The sequence below is a fragment of the Ambystoma mexicanum genome, chromosome 8 (genome assembly GCF_040938575.1).
Source record: "Ambystoma mexicanum isolate Mex_15411 chromosome 8, UKY_AmexF1_1, whole genome shotgun sequence".
In the NCBI taxonomy this organism is placed as follows: domain Eukaryota; kingdom Metazoa; phylum Chordata; class Amphibia; order Caudata; family Ambystomatidae; genus Ambystoma; species Ambystoma mexicanum.
Window position 1 is genome coordinate 1,620,008,536 of NC_090929.1, and position 18,997 is coordinate 1,620,027,532.

The window sequence follows — 18,997 nt, forward strand, 5'->3', positions numbered from 1 at the left end:
GTAGATATCACAAAGCCATCAATTGTGGGAGGAGCTACCTGACATCCCTTTGCATTAGTGGGTAGGCCCTTCACACAATGTATTATATCTCACTCAAACTTATTTCCCCATAGAAAACCACCCTCGTTGAAATTGCATTGTGTTGGGACCAGCCCACCTTAATCCTTTCCAATAAAGTGTAGGGATGGCGGAAGCTGTGCAGATCCTTAGCACATTTGATTAAAGTAAATCAATGAATTCCCATATAGAAAATCACGGAATGAGTGTTGTTCGAATTTAAAACTAACAAAAGCTCATGCCCAGTGTGTTATAGCCGGTATCGCCAATAAAGACTTACGTGACTGTTTCTGAAATATTTCACTGCTATACAAAAACAGGGGGTCTCCATAATCCCAAAAAGTTAATCCATAAAACACCACCCTTCAAGTCAGTGTGGAGGGTGTAAAACGAAATTCCCCATTCATTTTAAACCAGAATTACAAAGCATTGTATCTCATCTGCATGCGTGTCACAAAACAAAATGTTTCTTTTGTTTTCATTTTTGTCTGACCTCAAACTATCAAGTCCTGACTTTTATTTTCATGTGTGTTGAAAAACGATTTTCATTTGAGTTCCTTTTTCCCATTTTAGATCAAAGTTGCAAAACAATGTTTCCTCCTGTATTCCTTTCCCTAATATTGCATTTCCAGCAACAAGCCCAAATGATTTTTCCTGTTGAAGTCCTTTTCCAAACAGCGCCTGTTTAAATCAGAGGCAAAACAATTCTTCCATTGTGTTCTCACTCCCTGCACCATCAAAGGGCTCATACTTAATTGAGGCCTGGAGGGTGGGGGATGCTGGGAGAAAAGTATTGCTTCAAATTAAGTCATTTCTGTGGATTTTGTATTGTATTGAGAATGTTTTATAGGTGAAAGTGAAATCAAATCTGTTGTAAGTTGTTATTGCAGGCTTCACAATTTCATCTGTGTTGTTTAACCCCTTAACTGCCAGACTAGTATGGAAGTCTATGCAAAAAGGACGAGCATACTTGTCCTTGGCACTTAGAAAAGAGTTACTATCGTGATATTGGGTGTTGCCACATCATTGGTGGCTGATGTTAGTCTGTTTGTCAAACCTTGATTAAATAAATTAATAAATATGTATTCTTACTATACACTGCCTGCTTCCTAGTCCATTGGCGACACAGGGTATTTCTTGGGGTTCGGTGCGAGAAGGGTTGCAGGCCTCACCAAAGTTAACCTGAATAAAAAGTGCTTTATGGTACCCCACCTTGCTTGGGGGGAAAGGAACTCCCTGAGTTGAGTGTGACAGCGTAATAAACCGTGACAGTGTAGTGGGTATGTGAACGAAAACCGATATACCAAGATACGAATATGGCCTTGATTTACAAAACGTTTTTCAATTGACTTTTCCTATTGTAAAAGGTTCCATATATTGTAAATATGTGGGGTGATATGTATTTATTTATTGCACATGTAATCAAATAATGACTTTGTACAATCACCATCATAAGATACTTCCATTATAAATGACATCCTTAAACTTCATAAAAGCAACATAAAAAGGAGACGCATCCAACTCATACATTGAATACATAAAATATTTATATAAAATTACAGACTTTATAGAATAAAATCACACCCAATTCATACACCAAGTTCGTAAAATATTTCCATTAAATAATCGCAATAGTTGTGGGGTAATAGGATATTATTTTATTTATTTATTTATGTATTTGTTGATAGTGCGCCAAAACCCCACAGGCATCAGGGCGCACATAAAGACTGAAGGAAAAAGCATAATGGATGGGACAACAAGAAGGAAGGAACAGGTAAGCTAAGAACTTATTCAAACAGGGAGATTTGCAACCGCCTCTGAAACTGAAGCTGGTTGTTTTCCTGACAAAGATTTCCAGGAAAGGAATTCCAAGCCCTCGGAGCCAGAGTGGAAAAATATCTTCCCGTTACCCATGGCTCGTCTTGTTCTTGGGCATGTGAGCAACCAGGTGCCCGAGGACCTTGACACTCTTTTTGGCTCATGTTTCATCAACCTGTCCTTGAGGTAAACGAGGGCATTTGTGAGTTAGAGTAAGTCTCTTGAAATACACCCGAGCTTCTACTGGGAGCCAGTGCATTTCAGATGCACGGGCCTTGCGAGGCAGATTCTTAGTGATGCGAATAGCATCATTCTGAAGAACGCGCCATTTACTGGCACCTCCCAGAAGAGCGTTGCAGTAATCGATCCTGGGGAGAAGTGTGGCGCGCGGAAGGGAAATACAATTCTGTAATCCAAAAGGACAGACAAGGGCGAACTTAACCAGGATCGGTTCTCAAAAAGACGACCCTTGAAATGTCTAAAATGTTGAGGCCTCTGCAAACAAGATGAGTGGCTACGGTGATCTTTTGAAAGACCGTGACTGTTCATCTTGTTTGCAGAGGTCTCGCTGGCCTTATTGCTTGACACTCTGGATCTCTCCACCGAGCCCCTAGGCTCTGAACCTTACAATAACCGCTTTGATAAAGACCCTTTCTGGGTCGAAACATGTGTCGGCACTTTCTATAGTAATAAACTACCACTCTGATTCATCAAAAGTGACAAGACTTTTCATGTTCTTGCTACATACATGCAACTCAATTGGTCACGATATCCGATATCCAGTGCCTGAGTGTACGTGGTTCTTACCAACCATTTTTCCTACTACAAAACGGGACAGAAGAGCACTTTCCCCTAAGAACCCAACGACCGGCAGCAGGATCCACACCTTATAAAGTCCATGTTCAGCGCAGTGATCTGTCTTTCCCAGTGCTCACCTCCTCACTCCTACTGTAAAGAGAAAACTTGGTTCATGTTTTCATTTACTGTGACATGAGAGCGCAAGCAAAAGCGGGTCCGTTATAAGATGCTATACAAGAACGTAGAAGTACCTCTACTGAGAACGAACATGGTTCCAATGTCCAGTTCTACGGCATTTCCTCCATCCCGGAGGGTTTTAGCTCACTGAACCTTCACAGAGGAGAAATATCCACTTGTATATCATTCTGGCCCCACCTGCAAAGGCAGTCCAGCACCGACAGGCTATGCAATTCGACACTGAACAAGAGTACCATCAGCAACCCCAGGCACATGTTTCGGCCTTGTTATTGCTTTTTGGGTTACTAAACACACTTGAGAACAAACTACATCGCGGCAGAGTAGACTGACCTTACTGTAGAGAGAGGTAATGGCTGCAGCCCAAGTTAACAGGCCCGAGTTTACTGCGAGGCGAGGGCAATTATCACCCGGTATGGCCCGTTTCTGAAACACTCTGGAATAACATCAGGGAGTGCTAGTCACTTGTGGTTTTACTGAAGACAAGGCTTGTGTGGAGAGCTCCAGCCATTGCTCCTGTAAAGTAAAAAACAGTAGGCAACGCTTCTAGGTAGACATGCCATCGAATGGCAAATAGTTGCAAATGGTGTTACCACCTGGTCATATTATGACAGCGCCTGTCAAATGCCTATGCAAGAGCCAAAACTGTTGGCTTGGCCAATGTGTGTTTTAACAGGAATTCAGTGTAAGGAACAGATGCACACGTTGCTTATAAATCCAGTGGCTGAGGGCTCACGTGGTGAAGACATGTGTAGCACAAGCACAACGGGTGCTGGTTTATAGCTGATATTAAGCCATTGCCTTTGAGAAAACTGTTTAGAAATAACATTGGCATCACCTTAAAAGCAGAGAGCTATTTTAAAGAGATCTGTCCATAGCAACTAGCATGGCCATGGGTGGTCAATGGGTTGGTAACAGTAAAACAACGGCCACAGACTAGGTGGGAGGTGGAGAGATTAAGGGAGATGCACGTGTGGGAGAGTGGGGGGTGGCAGAGAGGGTGACCAGGGAATGGGGCAGTACCAGAGCAGGCTACAGCTTGCCTGGACCGCGTGCCTCTGCCAGAGGAGCCAGTGGTCCGTAATCTAGGTACTCTGATTGGCTAATGCCATTCTCCGTGTATAACCGGTAAAACCATGTGTTTTGAGCTCTCTCTGTACACGTAATGGCAACTGCTCTCCCACACAGGGCACTGGTATACTTGAATATGAGAAATGGTAAAAAGACTTGGAGAAAAAAAGACTAGAAACGTATTTATTTATTTACGTTTTTAAAGCTCTCACACAGCCCTGGGGCATCAAAGCGCTATTATAGATTTTAATTTTTTTAGTTTTAGTTGCATATTTATAACGCGTTCAAATACTCATTCTAAGCACGACCCGGGGATCGAACCTGTGTTGCTTCCTTTCATTTTGCTTCCAAAGAGAGCACGTTGCCACTGAGCTATCCTCCCAGGATGAAACGTGTTATCAGTTAAACGATTGTCATCAACACACATAATTCTCGCAGTTTAAAACGGATACCATGAATTGCAATATTTACATCCAAATAATGAAGGACAATTTACCCATTCTGACTTCAGAAATAGCTGTGCACGGAAAACATTACACGTGTATCGCCATAGCGCCAGCTGCGCCGAATGAAGGCCTTAGGCGCTATAGAACAGTTGTCCTCCTCAATCTGCGACCACACCTTGACACGTGAAAGAAAACTTCTATAACGTGCAAGGCTCTGGTGACTCACACAGATGCGGGCACTCTGAAGGGGCTATTTCCCTGTACACCGCATAGCACAATGCACCCGTCTACCTGGCATGCGCCAACATCAAATCTGCAGCAAGCACAAACTATTGCAGAAGCCTCCAGTCGCACATCTCTTTGTGCCATGCAAGCACTGGCATGGCATCAACGTACTCCGAGGAGTGTTCCCCGTGCCCACATCACAACTCAACAACGCTGCTAGAGCAGGGCCGTGCCAGCTATGAAGCGTGGTTCTCCTGCATAGAACGGGGTGTGACCAGGCCCACCATTTCACCATCTAGCGACTTAAAGAAATAAGGCAATGGAAGCAAGCAAACCTGTTCTGCAGAAGTGCTGGTCAACAGAAACACACTAAAAAAACATTGGCATTCCAGCGAGGATGTTAAAATGCGCGGTTCAAGCAGAATTGTCCATATGTTGGTGAACAGCAAAGTTTGGAAATCTGGCACGGATGCCACCCGCAGCCTCCGGTGACCGGTCTCAGGGTTGTCTCGGGGACAGGAACTCCCTGATTCATGGAATTATTTGCGTGTAAAGCAGGGATTTGTGTGCCTTTCTGCCCATTCGTCAAACAGGGTCTTGCCAACAATTGGAAGGCAGGTGCGCACAGGACGCAGAAAGAGGCGTGCAGATTGCGTGCATTCAGGGCCTGAAAAGGGGGCGGGGGCGCAAGAGGGGCACTTTGATTTTGGTTCATAAGCCCTGACCCCCCTAACCCGGGGCCCACCGACCACTGAGATGCAGGGTGTTAAGTAGGCAGGGAAAGCCGCCCCCTTCCATACGCCCAGAAGACTGACGGCTGGGGGGGCTCTTGCATGCCCAACCCCCCACCCCCACCCACCATCATTGAAATTCACTAGTGTGGAGCAGGGAAGTAGGGGCTGTGCACCCGACCCCCAAAACATGGCGGTATGAGCACCCGCCAAAAGGAGCTGGTACACAGAACAGCCCTGCACGGTCATACAGGGTGACACGAGGGTGGGAGGGGGCTGTTCCTCATCACACACGTGCACTGCGGACTCGCCCCAGATGTGCATGATGGGGGCGGGGCTCCTACTGTACATCTGTAGTGCAGATCTTCCTCTGAAAGAACTGCTGTAGGGTGACCGGGTGAGGGCCCGGGGGGGCACTGCACATATCGAGTACAGCTATCTGTTAGGGCAGGTGGGGGGAGGTCTATCCATGTGCAATACGCAGTACATATGTCTCTTGGGGCAGGGGGCCTGCACACGTGGAGCCTAGACTCACCTATGGGAGGGGGCTAGCCTGCAGTGCATACAGGGTCAACTCATCTCTTACAAGCATGAGTGCGGTGGACCTCACGGTACATCTGGAGTGCAGGCTCGCCTCTCGCAGGCTTCGCTGCCTGCTGGAGACGTCTCTGTCACAGACAGACAGTGCAGAGTGACCTCTCATATACATGTATAGGGTGATTTCCATAGATTTGGCGGGGGTGGTCTGCCTTACACATATGCCCTGGAGATTCCCTTCTCAGAGGCCTGGCAGAAGGGAGAGCTCCTTCATTGTACACATGCAGTGCAGCCTCGCCGCTCACACACATCTCTCGGGTGGTCCTTCATTGTACACATGCAGTGCAGCCTTGCCGCTCACACACATGACTTGGGTGGTCCTTCATTGTACACATGCAGTGCAGCCTCGCCGCTCACACACATGACTCGGGTGGTCCTTCATTGTACACATGCAGTGCAGCCTCGCCGCTCACACACATGACTCGGGTGGTCCTTCATTGTACACATGCAGTGCAGCCTCGCCGCTCACACACATCTCTCGGGTGGTCCTTCATTATACACATGCAGTGCAGCCTCGCCGCTCACACACGTGACTCGGGTGGTCCTTCATTATACGCATGCAGTGCAGCCTCGCCGCTCACACACATCTCTCGGGTGGTCCTTCATTATACACATGCAGTGCAGCCTCGCCGCTCACACACATGACTCGGGTGGTCCTTCATTATACACATACAGTGCAGCCTCGCCGCTCACATACATCTCTCGGATGGTCCTTCATTATACACATGCAGTGCAGCCTCGCCGCTCACACACATGACTCGGGTGGTCCTTCATTGTACACATGCAGTGCAGCCTCGCCGCTCACACACATGACTCGGGTGGTCCTTCATTATACACATGCAGTGCAGCCTCGTCGCTCACACACGTGACTCGGGTGGTCCTTCATTGCACACATGCAGTGCAGCCTCGCCGCTCACACATGTGACTCGGGTGGTCCTTCATTATACACATGCAGTGCAGCCTCGCCGCTCACACAAATGACTCGGGTGGTCCTTCATTATACACATGCAGTGCTGCCTCGCCGCTCACACACATCTCTCGGGTGGTCCTTCATTATACACATGCAGAGAAGCCTCGCCGCTCACACACATCTCTCGGGTGGTCCTTCATTACACACATGCAATGCAGCCTCGCCGCTCACATACATCTCTCGGATGGTCCTTCATTATACACATGCAGTGCAGCCTCGCCGCTCACACACATGACTCGGGTGGTCCTTCATTGTACACATGCAGTGCAGCCTCGCCGCTCACACACATGACTCGGGTGGTCCTTCATTGTACACATGCAGTGCAGCCTCGCCGCTCACACACATCTCTCGGGTGGTCCTTCATTATACACATGCAATGCAGCCTCACCGATCACACACATCTCTCGGGTGGTCCTCATTATACTCATGCAGTGCAGCCTCGCCACTCACACACATCTCTCGGGTGGTCCTTCATTACACACATGCAATGCAGCCTCGCGACTCACACACATCTCTCAGGTGGTCCTCATTATAAACATGCAGTGCAGCCTCGCCGCTCACACAGACTCGGGGGGTCCTTATACACATGCAGCGCAGCCTCGCCGCTCACACACATCTCTCGGGTGGTCCTCATTATACACATGCAGTGAAGCCTCACCGCTCACACACATCTCTCGGGTGGTCCTCATTATACACATGCAGTGCAGCCTCGCCACTGTCATGCTTCCCCGATGGAAGCTATGGCATTCCTGGAGACTCCATTGAATATGCCATCACGTTTTTCTGACGTTCTGTACTGTGCGGCCTGGTGTTTTCCAAGATGGCCGCCCCCGCTCCTTATACTGGTGACGGTTCTGTCAGTCCAACTCGTTGCACCTTCGGTAATTTTCTTCCGACCTGCCAACGCTAGTGGTGTTTTCACTCTTTGAGCTAACACTCCTTTGTGATTCTCCTCTGCCTTTTTTGCCCTCTTCTGTGCGGTCGTCCCTTCGATCGCTTCTCTGACTCTTGCTATACTTCTGCGCTTCTCTTGCGCCCCTTGTTCATTTACCCCTTACTGTCTTACCTGATCCCGCTATGACTCTCGCCTTGCCCGCGTGTCTCATCACATCAGGCAGCTTCTTCCCAACTTCTCAGAATCTTCCGCAGACTACTCTCTACTTTCTCTCGGCTCCTCTGATCAGCCAGTATTCACTGCCTTACCTTCTGTTCCTCGGTCATTCTGTTGGTGGGCCATCTCTCTGGATCATTTCTTCAGTTGTCCTCCTTTCAAATCCGGATCTTGTCATAAGGAACACTCCATTCTTCGGATCACATACAGAAGGATCCATCGCAGGGTTGTTTCAGCCAGGAGGCTTTTTCCCTGCTTTGAGGATGGGCTCCCAGGAGGCCTTGCGGTCTGGCGTTTACCTCCCGACACCGTGGCTTCCAACAGAGCTCGGCCTTATTTGCACGACAAGAAGAAGGCCAAGGAACCCAAGGAATCTCGCAGAAGAAGAAGGACTGTAACCCAAAAAGAGACTACTGAAGAAAGAGGTAAGGAGGAAGGAGGGAAGATTGTGTTAATTCTGACAGCGTGCAACGCCAGGAATAAAGATGGCATCACTTGAACAGTATCAAGAATTGGTAGGAGCCATACAAGGTTTAACTGCTGAAGTACAGACCCTCCGTACTGAGAATCAGATGTTACGTCAACAGGTTAATACCTGAGATGAGAATAGGGGGGATTTGCCTCCACTTCCCTTGCCTTTCGGCAAGTGTGACGGAAATCCACGGTCTCTAAGGGAATTTCTGGACTCCTGTTTGATTTATCATACATTTCGCCCGAAGGCATTTGATTCAGATAGAGCAAAGGTGGGATTTTTAGTTTCAAATTTGGTCGGCAATGCTCTAGCCTGGGCAACCCCTCTTATAACCCAGTCTGATCCTGCTACTAATGATTATACAGCCTTTACGCAATTGTTCAAGACTCGCTTCGAACGACCTGAGGTACAATTCTCATCATATGAACAAATAATTGACCTTAAACAGGGAACACAGGATGTGCAAACATATGTTTCTTCCTTTATGAGGCTTGCCACTAATTCAGATTGGCCGGCCTCTGCTCAACAGACTCTGTTTCGCAGAGGTCTTCATGAAGATATAAAAGATGAGTTAGCCAGAACCGCTAGACCTCAGTCATTCCAAGAGTTGGTTTCACTCGCTCTACAAATTCAATTCTGCTTTGGGGAAAGGCGGCAAGAATGGAGAAGGAATCCCATTGCACAGATGCCCATCGTACATGCATCTGTTGCAGGAAATTGTACTGCCTCTCCACAGGGAGAGGAACCAATGCAAATAGGTACCACAAGAGGCCCACTGACCACCGAGGAAAGAAAGAGAAGAAGGGTTCTCGGTCTCAGTGGGTCACAGAAACATCTCTTACGGAATTGCCCAGAGGTACCCCCCCCCGGCAACAGGGAAACACTACCCCCGAACCTGAACAGGGAAAGGTCCAGGGAAAGAAGTCATACTCACTGCATAAATCATCTGCCTGTATCCTCTAATGAAGACACATGCCTGATGGTTTTCCAAGTACGCCTCACAGTTGGTAATTCAGAATATTGGGATGTGATAGCCATGTTGGATGGTGGTCCCGCTGGCAATTTTATTGACATACAGTGGGCAGAGAAGAATGGTCTACCCTTACGCAAGAAAACACAGCCAGACCCGGTTGACGGCAACCCTTTGTCTTCTGGTCCCATCGGTATGAAACAGAGCCAGTTCACGTCAAACTGTTCCAACATCAGGAGATGGTGGTTTTTGATCTCATCCGAGCTATGCACTTCCAAGTAATACTGGGAATGCCTTGGCTACGCCGCCATAATCCTACCATCGACTTGAAAGCTAATACCATCCAGTTCCAATCTTTATTTTGTTCAGAAAGATGTTTACAGCATAATGTCTCTCATCCACAATCAAACTCTGCAGGATCCTAGTCAGCTGCGTCAATACATTTGGTTCCTTCACATTATCAGGATTTCATGGAAGTATTTTTGAACCATCAACCTCATACCCTTCCTCCTCACAGAAATGAAGATTGTGCCATCGAGACAGTGCCAGGACCTTCAATACCTTTTGGCAGGATGTTCCCCCTCTCTTTAACCGAACGCCAGGCTCTTAAGGAATACCTAGATAGCAACCTTCATCATGGACTCATTCAAGAATCCAAGTCTCCAGCCGGGGCCTCTCTGTTCTTCATTCCTAAAAAAGGATCCTCCGAACTAAGGCCTTGTATTGACTATCGAGGGTTAAATCAATTAACTATCAAAGACCGTTATCCCGTGCCTTTGATAAAGGAAGTTCTGCAAGCTGTTCAAGGAGCTATTATTTTCATGAAGCTTGACCTAAGGGGTGCCTACCATTTACTCAGAATCCGGGCTGGTGATGAATGGTAGACTGCATTCGGACACTCTTGGGTCATTTTGAGTACAAAGTAATGCCCTTTGGGTTGGTGAATGCTCCTGCAGTATTTCAGCGTTTCAGTGACAAACTTTTTGCTGATCTACTGTTTACCACAGTAGTGGTTTACCTGGACGACATCCTGGTATTTTCTAACTCATCCAAAGAGCATCACCAGCATGTATGGGAAGTCCTCAAAAGACTCTTGCAAAATCAACTTTTCGTCAAACCGGAGAAGTGTATCTTCGACTCTCCCTTGGTATCTTATCTGGGGTTCATACTGTTGAGAGAGGGGATTCGCATGGATCCGGGGAAGATAAAGGCCATCTTGCAATGGCCTACACCCAAGAACGTTAAAGATATTCAGCGTTTTTTTGGGTTTAGCCAACTTCTACAGGCAATTTATCTCTGGATTTTCCAATTTGGTGCTTCCCATTACTGCTCTCCTGAAGAAGAGTGTACCATTTGCATGGTCATCTGAAGCTGATCAAGCATTTCTTATACTAAAGCAGGCTTTTATCTCAGCTCCCATATTGATACAACCCAACCAAGCTCACCCTTTCATAATTGAGGCTGATGCTTCAGCCGGTGCGATAGAGGCAACATTATTGCAAAGGTATACAGATGATAAGGAACACCCAGTGGCTTATCTATCATGCACCCTTACTTCCAGCGAACTGAATTACTCTGTGATAGAGAGAGAGCTATTGGCTATAAAACTAGCCTGTGAAGAGTGGTGTCACCTGTTACAAGGAGCAATACATCGCTTTACAGTCCGTACAGACCACAGGAATTTGAAGATGCTTCAACAGATGGAGTGCAGAAACGCCAGACATGCCAGATGGGTGTATTTTTTCTCCCAGTTCGATTTTGACATTACGTACATCCCAGGGAAGGAAAACGTTCTTGCTGACGCTCTATCTCGCAGCCAAGGTACGGACATCGAATCCAGTGTAGAACCAGAATTGTTGCTGCCTAGCAAAGCCTTTCGGACCATTGCCAATACCTTCCTCAATGATACCAGAGGCAGCCTTGCTCTCAACAGACCATCCCAGGCCTTAAGGTCAAAACTAGAGGAAATATCAGGACTTTACTTCAGAAATCATGCATTATATCTACCCAGCAAAAGGCAACAGACCTTGGTTTTGTCTTGGAGTCATGACACTCCCTTGGCTGGTCACAAGGGCCAGAAGGCTACATTGGATCTGATATCTCGATATTTTTGGTGGCTGAGTTGTGCACGTGACGTCAAGACTTACGTGGCTACTTGTCCCACTTGTGCCATGAGTAAACACCAAACATCTCGACCTGTCGGTCTGCTTCAACAAGAATCGATTCCATCCCAACCCTGGACTCATATATCGATGGATTTTGTGGCAGATCTCCCGTTATCACAGAGTAAGACTGCCATCATGGTCACAGTAGACATTCTAAGTAAGCTGGGTCATTTTGTATCATTACAAGTGGTGCCTTCAGCGCCCGAGACTGCAAGGGTTTTTCTCAGAGATATAGTGAAGTTACATGGTCTCCCTCAAAGTTAATGTCTGACAGGGGCTCCTAGTTCACTTTATTGTTTTGGGCCTCCTTGTGTAAACAACTGGGTATTCAATGCGCTCTCTCATCAGGCTATCATCCCCAAAGCAACGGACAGACCGAGAGATTGAACCAAACTATGGAACAATATTCACGTTGTTTTTGTAGCCAACGACAAGAAGATTGGAGTCTGTACCTCCTGTCGGCAGAATTTGCTTATAATAACACCTCCCACACGGCCATCCGGATGAGTCCCTTCTACTGTACCTATGGATATCATCCTCGTCATCTGTCTGTATGTTTTCCTGAGCCTTCAAAAGTACCTTCCATTGAACTTCTTGTCCAATCCTTTAAAGAAACCCATCAGCTAGCAAGTGATACCTTAACAGCTAGCCGCAGGGACTACAAAAGATGGGCAGATAAGAAGAGACTCTGCAATCCTCCATGGATGGAAGGTTCTAAGGTATGGCTGGCCACTAAGTTTTTACCCATGTGGGTTCACATAGGAAAGTTTGCCCCAAAATACATTGGCCCATTCAGAGTTAAGAAGAATATCAACCCAGTGGCTTTTCAGCTAGACCTTCCCAAGCAATTGAGCAGAGTACCTCCGGTGTTTCATTCTTCATTACTCAAGGAATATCGTCCAGACCCTTATCGGAGAAGGACCATCCAACCTAAGTACGACAAGCCAAAGGAACCCGACGAGTATGAGGTCTCACATTTAGTGGATTCTCGCTACCATCAAGAGGGTCTCCAATACTTGGTACATTGGAAGGGTTATTCTACTGAGGAACGTACTTGGGAACCCCACCATCATATCCACGCTCCCTTACTCATTCGGAGATTCCATCATCTCCATCCAGGAAAGCCGGGGGGACCCTCGGTGAAGAGGGGGCATACTGTCATGCTTCCCCGATGGAAGCTATGGCATTCCTGGAGACTCCTTTGAATATGCCATCACTTTTTTCTGACGCTCTGTACTGAGCGGTCTAGTGTTTTCCAAGATGGCCGCTCGCTCCTTATACTGGTGACGGTTCTATCAGTCGGGCGCATTGCACCTTCAGTAATTTTCTCGCAGAAGAAGACGCTACTGAAGAAAGAGGTGAGGAGAAAGGAGGGATGGATTGTGTTAATTCTGACAGCCGCTCACACACATCTCTCGGGCAGTCTCCCTTTTACACATGCAGTGCAGTGTGTGGACTCGCTGCTCACACAGACTCGGGTAGTCCTTATACACATGCAGTGCAGCCTCGCCACTCACACACATCTTTCGGGTGATCCTCATTATTCACATGCAGTGCAGCCTCGCAGCTCACACACATCTCTCGAGTGGTCCTCATTATACACATGTAGGCATACTCGACTCTCACGCACATCTCTCGGGTGTTCCTCATTATACACATGCAGTGCAGACTCACCTCTCACACATATCTCTCGGGTGGTCTTCTTTATACACATGCAGCATAGCCTCCCCGCTCACACATATCTGTCGGTGGTCCTCATTATACACATGCAGTGCAGCCTCGCCGCTCACACACATCTCTCGGGTGTTCCTCATTATACACATGCAGTGCAGACTCACCTTTCACACACATCTCTCGGGTGGTCCTCCTTATACACATGCCGTGCAGCCTCGCTACTCACACACATCTCTTGGGTAGTCCTCATTATACACATGTAGACATGCTCACCTCTCACGCACATCTCTCGGGTGTTCCTCATTATACACATGCAGTGCAGACTCACCTCTCACACACATCTCTCGGGTGGTCCTCATTATACACATGCAGTGCAGCCCCGCCGCTCTCACACATCTCATGGGTGGTATTCATTATACACATGTAGGTATACTCACCTCTCACGCACATCTCTCGGGTGTTCCTCATTATACACATGCAGTGCAAACTCACCTCTCACACAAATATCTCAGGTGCTCCTCATTATACACATGCAGTGCAGACTCACCTCTCACACACCTCTCGGGTGTTCCTCATTATACACATGCAGTGCAGACTCGCCACTCACACACATCTTTCGGGTTGTCTTCATTATACACATGCAGTGCAGCCTCACTTCTCACAGGCATGGCAGGGGGGGTCTTCATTATACACGTGCATTGCAGCCTCAAGTCTCACAGACATGGCAGGGGTGGTCTTCATTACACAGATACAGTGCAGCCTCACCACTCACCGACATGACTCGGGTGGTCTCCATTATACACATGCAGTGCCGCCTCACCACTGACAGCCATGACTGGGGTGGTCTCCATTATACACAGCAAGTGCTGGCTCATAACTCACAGACATGACTCGGGTGACCTTCATACACGTGCAGTGTTGGCTCACCTCTCACAAACATGGCTGGGGTGGACTCTATTATACACATGCAGTGCAGACTCACCTCTCACAGACATGGCAGGGGTGGTCTTCATTAAACATGTGCAGTGCAGACTCACCATTCACAGACATGGCAGGGGTGGTCTCCATTATACACGTGCAGTGCTTGCTCACCTCTCACAGACATGGCTGGGGTGGTCTCCATTATACACGTGCAGTGCAGACTCACCTCTCACAGGCATGATTCGGTGGTCTTCATTATACACATGTAGTGCAGCCTCACCTCTCACAGACATGGCAGGGGTGGTCTCCATTATATATGTACAGTGCAGACTCACCTCCCACAGACACGGCAGTGGTGGTCTTCATTATGTACATGCAGTGCAGCCTCATTTCTCAAAGGCATGGCAGGGGGAGTCTTCATTATACACGTGCAGTGCAGCCTCACCTCTCACAGACATGTCAGGGGTGGCCTTCATTATACAGATACAGTGCAGCCTCACCACTCACCGACATGACTCGGGTGGTCTCCATTATACACATGCAGTGCAGACTCACCTCTCACAGACATGACTGGGGTGGTCTCCATTATACACGTGCAGTGCAGCCTCACCACTCACCGACATGACTCGGGTTGTCTTCATTATCTACATGCAGTGCAGACTCACCTCTCACAGACATGGCAGTGGTGGTTTTCATTATACACATGCAGTGCATCCTCACTTCTCACAGGCATGGAAGGGGGGGGTTTCATTATACACGTGCATTGCAGCCTCAAGTCTCACAGACATGGCAGGGGTGGTTTCATTACACAGATCCAGTACAGCTTCACCACTCACAGACATGACTCGGGTGGTCTCCATTATACACATGCAGTGACGCCTCACCACTGACAGACATGACTGGGGTGGTCTCCATTATACACAGCAAGTGCTGGCTCATCACTCACAGACATGACTTGGGTGGTCTTCATACACGTGCAGTGCCGGCTCATCTCTCACAGACATGGCTGGGGTGGTCTCCATTCTACACATGCAGTGCAGACTCACCTCTCACAGACATGGCAGGGGTGGTCTCCATTATACACGTGCAGTGCTTGCTCACCTCTCACAGACATAGCAGGGTTGGTCTTCATTATACACGTGCAGTGCAGCCTCACCTCTCAAAGACATGGAGGGGTGGTCTTCATACACGTGCAGTGCTTGCTCACCACTCACAGACATGGAGGGGTGGTCTTCATACACGTGCAGTGCTGGCTCACCTCTCACAGACTTGGCTGGGGTGGTCATAATTATGCACGTGCAGTGCTTGCTCACCTCTCACAGACATGGCTGGGGTGGTCTCCATTATACACGTGCAGTGCAGCCTCACCTCTCACAGACATGGCAGGGGTCGTCTCCATTATACATGTACAGTGCAGACTCACCTCTCACAGGCATGACTTGGGCGGTCTTCATTATACATATGCAGTGCAGGCTCACCTCTCACAGACATGGCAGGGGTGGTCTCCATTATACACATGCAGTGCCGCCTCACCACTGACAGACATGACTCGGGTGGTCTCCATTATACACAGCAAGTGCTGGCTCACCACTCACAGACTTGACTTGGGTGGTCTTCATACACGTGCAGTGCTGGCTCACCAGTCACAGACATGGAGGGGTGGTCTTCATACACGTGCAGTGCTGGCTCACCTCTCACAGACATGGCAGGGGTGGTCTTCATTATGCACATGCAGTGCAGCCTCACCTCTCACAGACATGGCAGGGGTGGTCTCCATTATACACGTGCAGTGCTTGCTCGCCTCTCACAGACATGGCTGGGGTGGTCTCCATTATACACATACAGTGCAGCCTCACCTCTCACAGACATGGCAGGAGTTGTCTCCATTATAAACATGCAGTGCACCCTCGCCTGTCACAGACATGGCAGGGGTGGTCTTCATTATACACGTGCAGTGCAGCCTCACCTCTCAGACATGGCAGGGGTGGTCTCCATTATACACGTGCAGTGCAGACTCACCTCTCACAGGCATGACTCGGGTGGTCTTCATTATACACATGCAGTGCAGCCTCACCTCTCACAGACATGGCAGGGGTGGTCTCCATTATACACGTGCAGTGCTTGCTCGCCTCTCACAGACATGGCTGGGGTGGTCTCCATTATACACATACAGTGCAGACTCGCCTCTCACAGACATGGCAGGGGTGGTCTTCATTATACACGTGCAGTGCAGCCTCACCTCTCAGACATGGCAGGGGTGGTCTCCATTATACACGTGCAGTGCAGACTCACCTCTCACAGTCATGACTCGGGTGGTCTCCATTATACACGTGCAGTGCAGACTCACCTCTCACAGACATGGCAGGGGTGGTCTTCAACATGCAGAGGCGATTCGCCTCTCACATTCTCGGGTAGGGTGGGGGGTCACTACTTGCATACAGGAATGGGTGGCTGCTCATTTGAGGGTGCACACGTCCACCTCTTCAATATATGCTTACCTTTTGCAGGCATCGCTTGATTTGTGGGGGTGGTGGGGTAGGGACTGGGCGGCTGCGCGGCCCTGCGGGGCCACACTCGCCTCTTTCACACCTGCCTTGGCATTCTCTCTATCGGGTGCACACATCACGCACCTCTTGCAGGCAAGGCGTGGGTGATGCACTTCTGTTAGGTCACACAGCAGCTACTGCAGACATGGTCTGGGCCATCTAGGTGCGTGCCTAAGGGCGTGCAGCACGCTCACGCCTCACCACTTACCGGAGTGGCTGGTGTGTTGGGGTGTGCTTGAGTCTGCCCACCAACAGCCCCTTGTGTATATGCTCGGGGAGGGCTGAGTGGGGGGTCATTCGGACACTCTCAGCCGCACACCACACACCTCTTGCAGCTGTGGTTGGGGAGGGCTGGCCTCCCAGGTGCGCACGCCTCTTACAGCCATGTTTAAGGGAGGGGGCCGGGTGCTGGTGTCTTCCAGGGTACAGGCTCTCACCGGTTTGTAGGAGTGGGGGCGAAGGGCGGGGGGAGGGAGAGGCTCAGTGCAGGTCTGTAGCTGACGCATGCAGTGCTCACCTCTTGCAGACATCGCTCAGAGCCCAGTGTCTGCAGTGCTTCTCCTCGCCCAACTGCCGCTCGCGGAACACTCTCCTCTCGATCTCAGGGGTAGCGCCGATGCTGGGTGTGGGCTGCTGCAGGTCTGGGTGTCCAGAGTCAGAGAGAGGGGGTCCCAGGGCGAGATTGGGGGAGCAGTGCGAGGCAGCCCCGCTCCATGGCAGCCAGTGCAGCAGGCACTGCCGGGCTGGGAGGGGCCGTATCCTCCCCCCCTCCCCGCCCGGTGCCAAGGCAGATTGCGGGCAGAGAGCCTGCTGTTCAGTAGCCAACCGCCCGGATATGCACGTTTGTGTGTGTGTGTACTTGTGGACACGTGCACGCATCGTGTGTTTTTCCGGTGTGTGTGCTTGTCGATGTGCCAGTTTGTGTAAACGTGTACAGAGTTGGCTGTGCTAGCTCACGTATGTGTGTTTGTGTGCGCGCGCGTGTCTGTGTGCAGTTGCTGATATGTACGGGTGCGTGCCCGTGTCTGTGTGTGTGTGTGTTCGCGATAAGTGCCTGCATGTGCACACGTCTTTGAAAGTACACACCAGTGATTGTGTGCATGTGCTTGTGTCAGGTGTGCATGTTCATATGATCATTATTTGTCTTGGGTTCTCCCCGGTGGCGTAGCTTCTTTAAGGCGCCAGTCTGGGCTCAGGCTGTTTCTTTGAGACAGTGCAGCTGGGCAGCTCCCAGATTGACTGCCAAGGACCGTGAGTGGTGTGACCCTCTCACCAGCATATAGAGAATGACCGGATATCAACAGAGAAGGCACAGCAGTGTCACGGTGAAGAAAAGAACGTATTCATCAACACCCGCCCTTGCTAGAATGCACCCTTCAAGAGTTAAAGTGATGTCGCCGCCGGTAACCCCCTCAAAATAGCACTCACAGAACACAATGAGATCAGGGTCGGACTGGGCCACACAATTGTCTCGAGCACCAATGGAAAAAGTGGCCACCTTTGTAAATGGCTATTCATTTCTTTTGTGACACTGGTTGAATAGTACCCAAGGGGGAGCTTTTTTGATAAAATGTGATGCAAACTGTGCATTTTAAAGGATATTTAATCAGCAACACTGGTCAAAACTATTAGCCGCATAGTGAAGTAACTCATCAAACTGGCCCACATTGGCCAAAAAAAGTGGCCCACGTCGACCCAAAAAACAGGCCCACTCCGGCATTTTGCGTTCTTGGTTCCGCCCTGGGCCTATTGCCCGATCGGCCAGTCTGAGCCTGAATGAGATAAACAGTTACACATAGTTGGGTGCTGTATACAGTCAGAAAAGGTTTGCCAACCTTTCCCTGAGCATGCCTAAGGAAAGACATCCTTACCCGTTACATTACACATTTTGCATTATAAATAGACCTTTCTTTTTCCGCATGAAAAGTTACAGCTTTTGTTAAGAGCCATAACCTCCAACTCATGATGTTGGGAAGGGTCACCTGGCTCTATTGAACCAAACATCAGTTTAACAGCACTACTGCAACATCCTCTAAATTTGGCCCCAGAAAGAAAAATGGCAAGAAAGGCCCTACCTGGGTCGGCAACCTGCCGCCCTCCAGACGTCTCAGACTAGGATCATGGTCTTGCACCCTTGACTGAGCTGGCTAGGGCTGATGGTGTCAGAACACCCATGGGTCAGAGTCGCGCTTTATATGTTTCTTAACATAACATGGGAGTTGTGGTCCAA

At 49.0% G+C, this 18,997-nt stretch overlaps 1 protein-coding gene across 2 annotated transcripts in view; it reads right to left on the reverse strand.

Moving 5' to 3' along the window:
* The window catches only part of ABLIM1 (actin binding LIM protein 1), a 1,283,500-nt gene extending 1,265,955 nt beyond the window's left edge, over positions 1–17,545 (reverse strand). For both annotated transcript variants that reach the window (XM_069611882.1, XM_069611881.1), the window contains exon 1: positions 17,285–17,545. In XM_069611882.1, the coding sequence (XP_069467983.1) occupies positions 17,285–17,297 (13 nt within the window). In that variant the 5' untranslated portion in view covers positions 17,298–17,545. The remainder of the gene's footprint in view (positions 1–17,284) is intronic.
* Between the last annotated feature and the right edge of the window lie 1,452 nt (positions 17,546–18,997).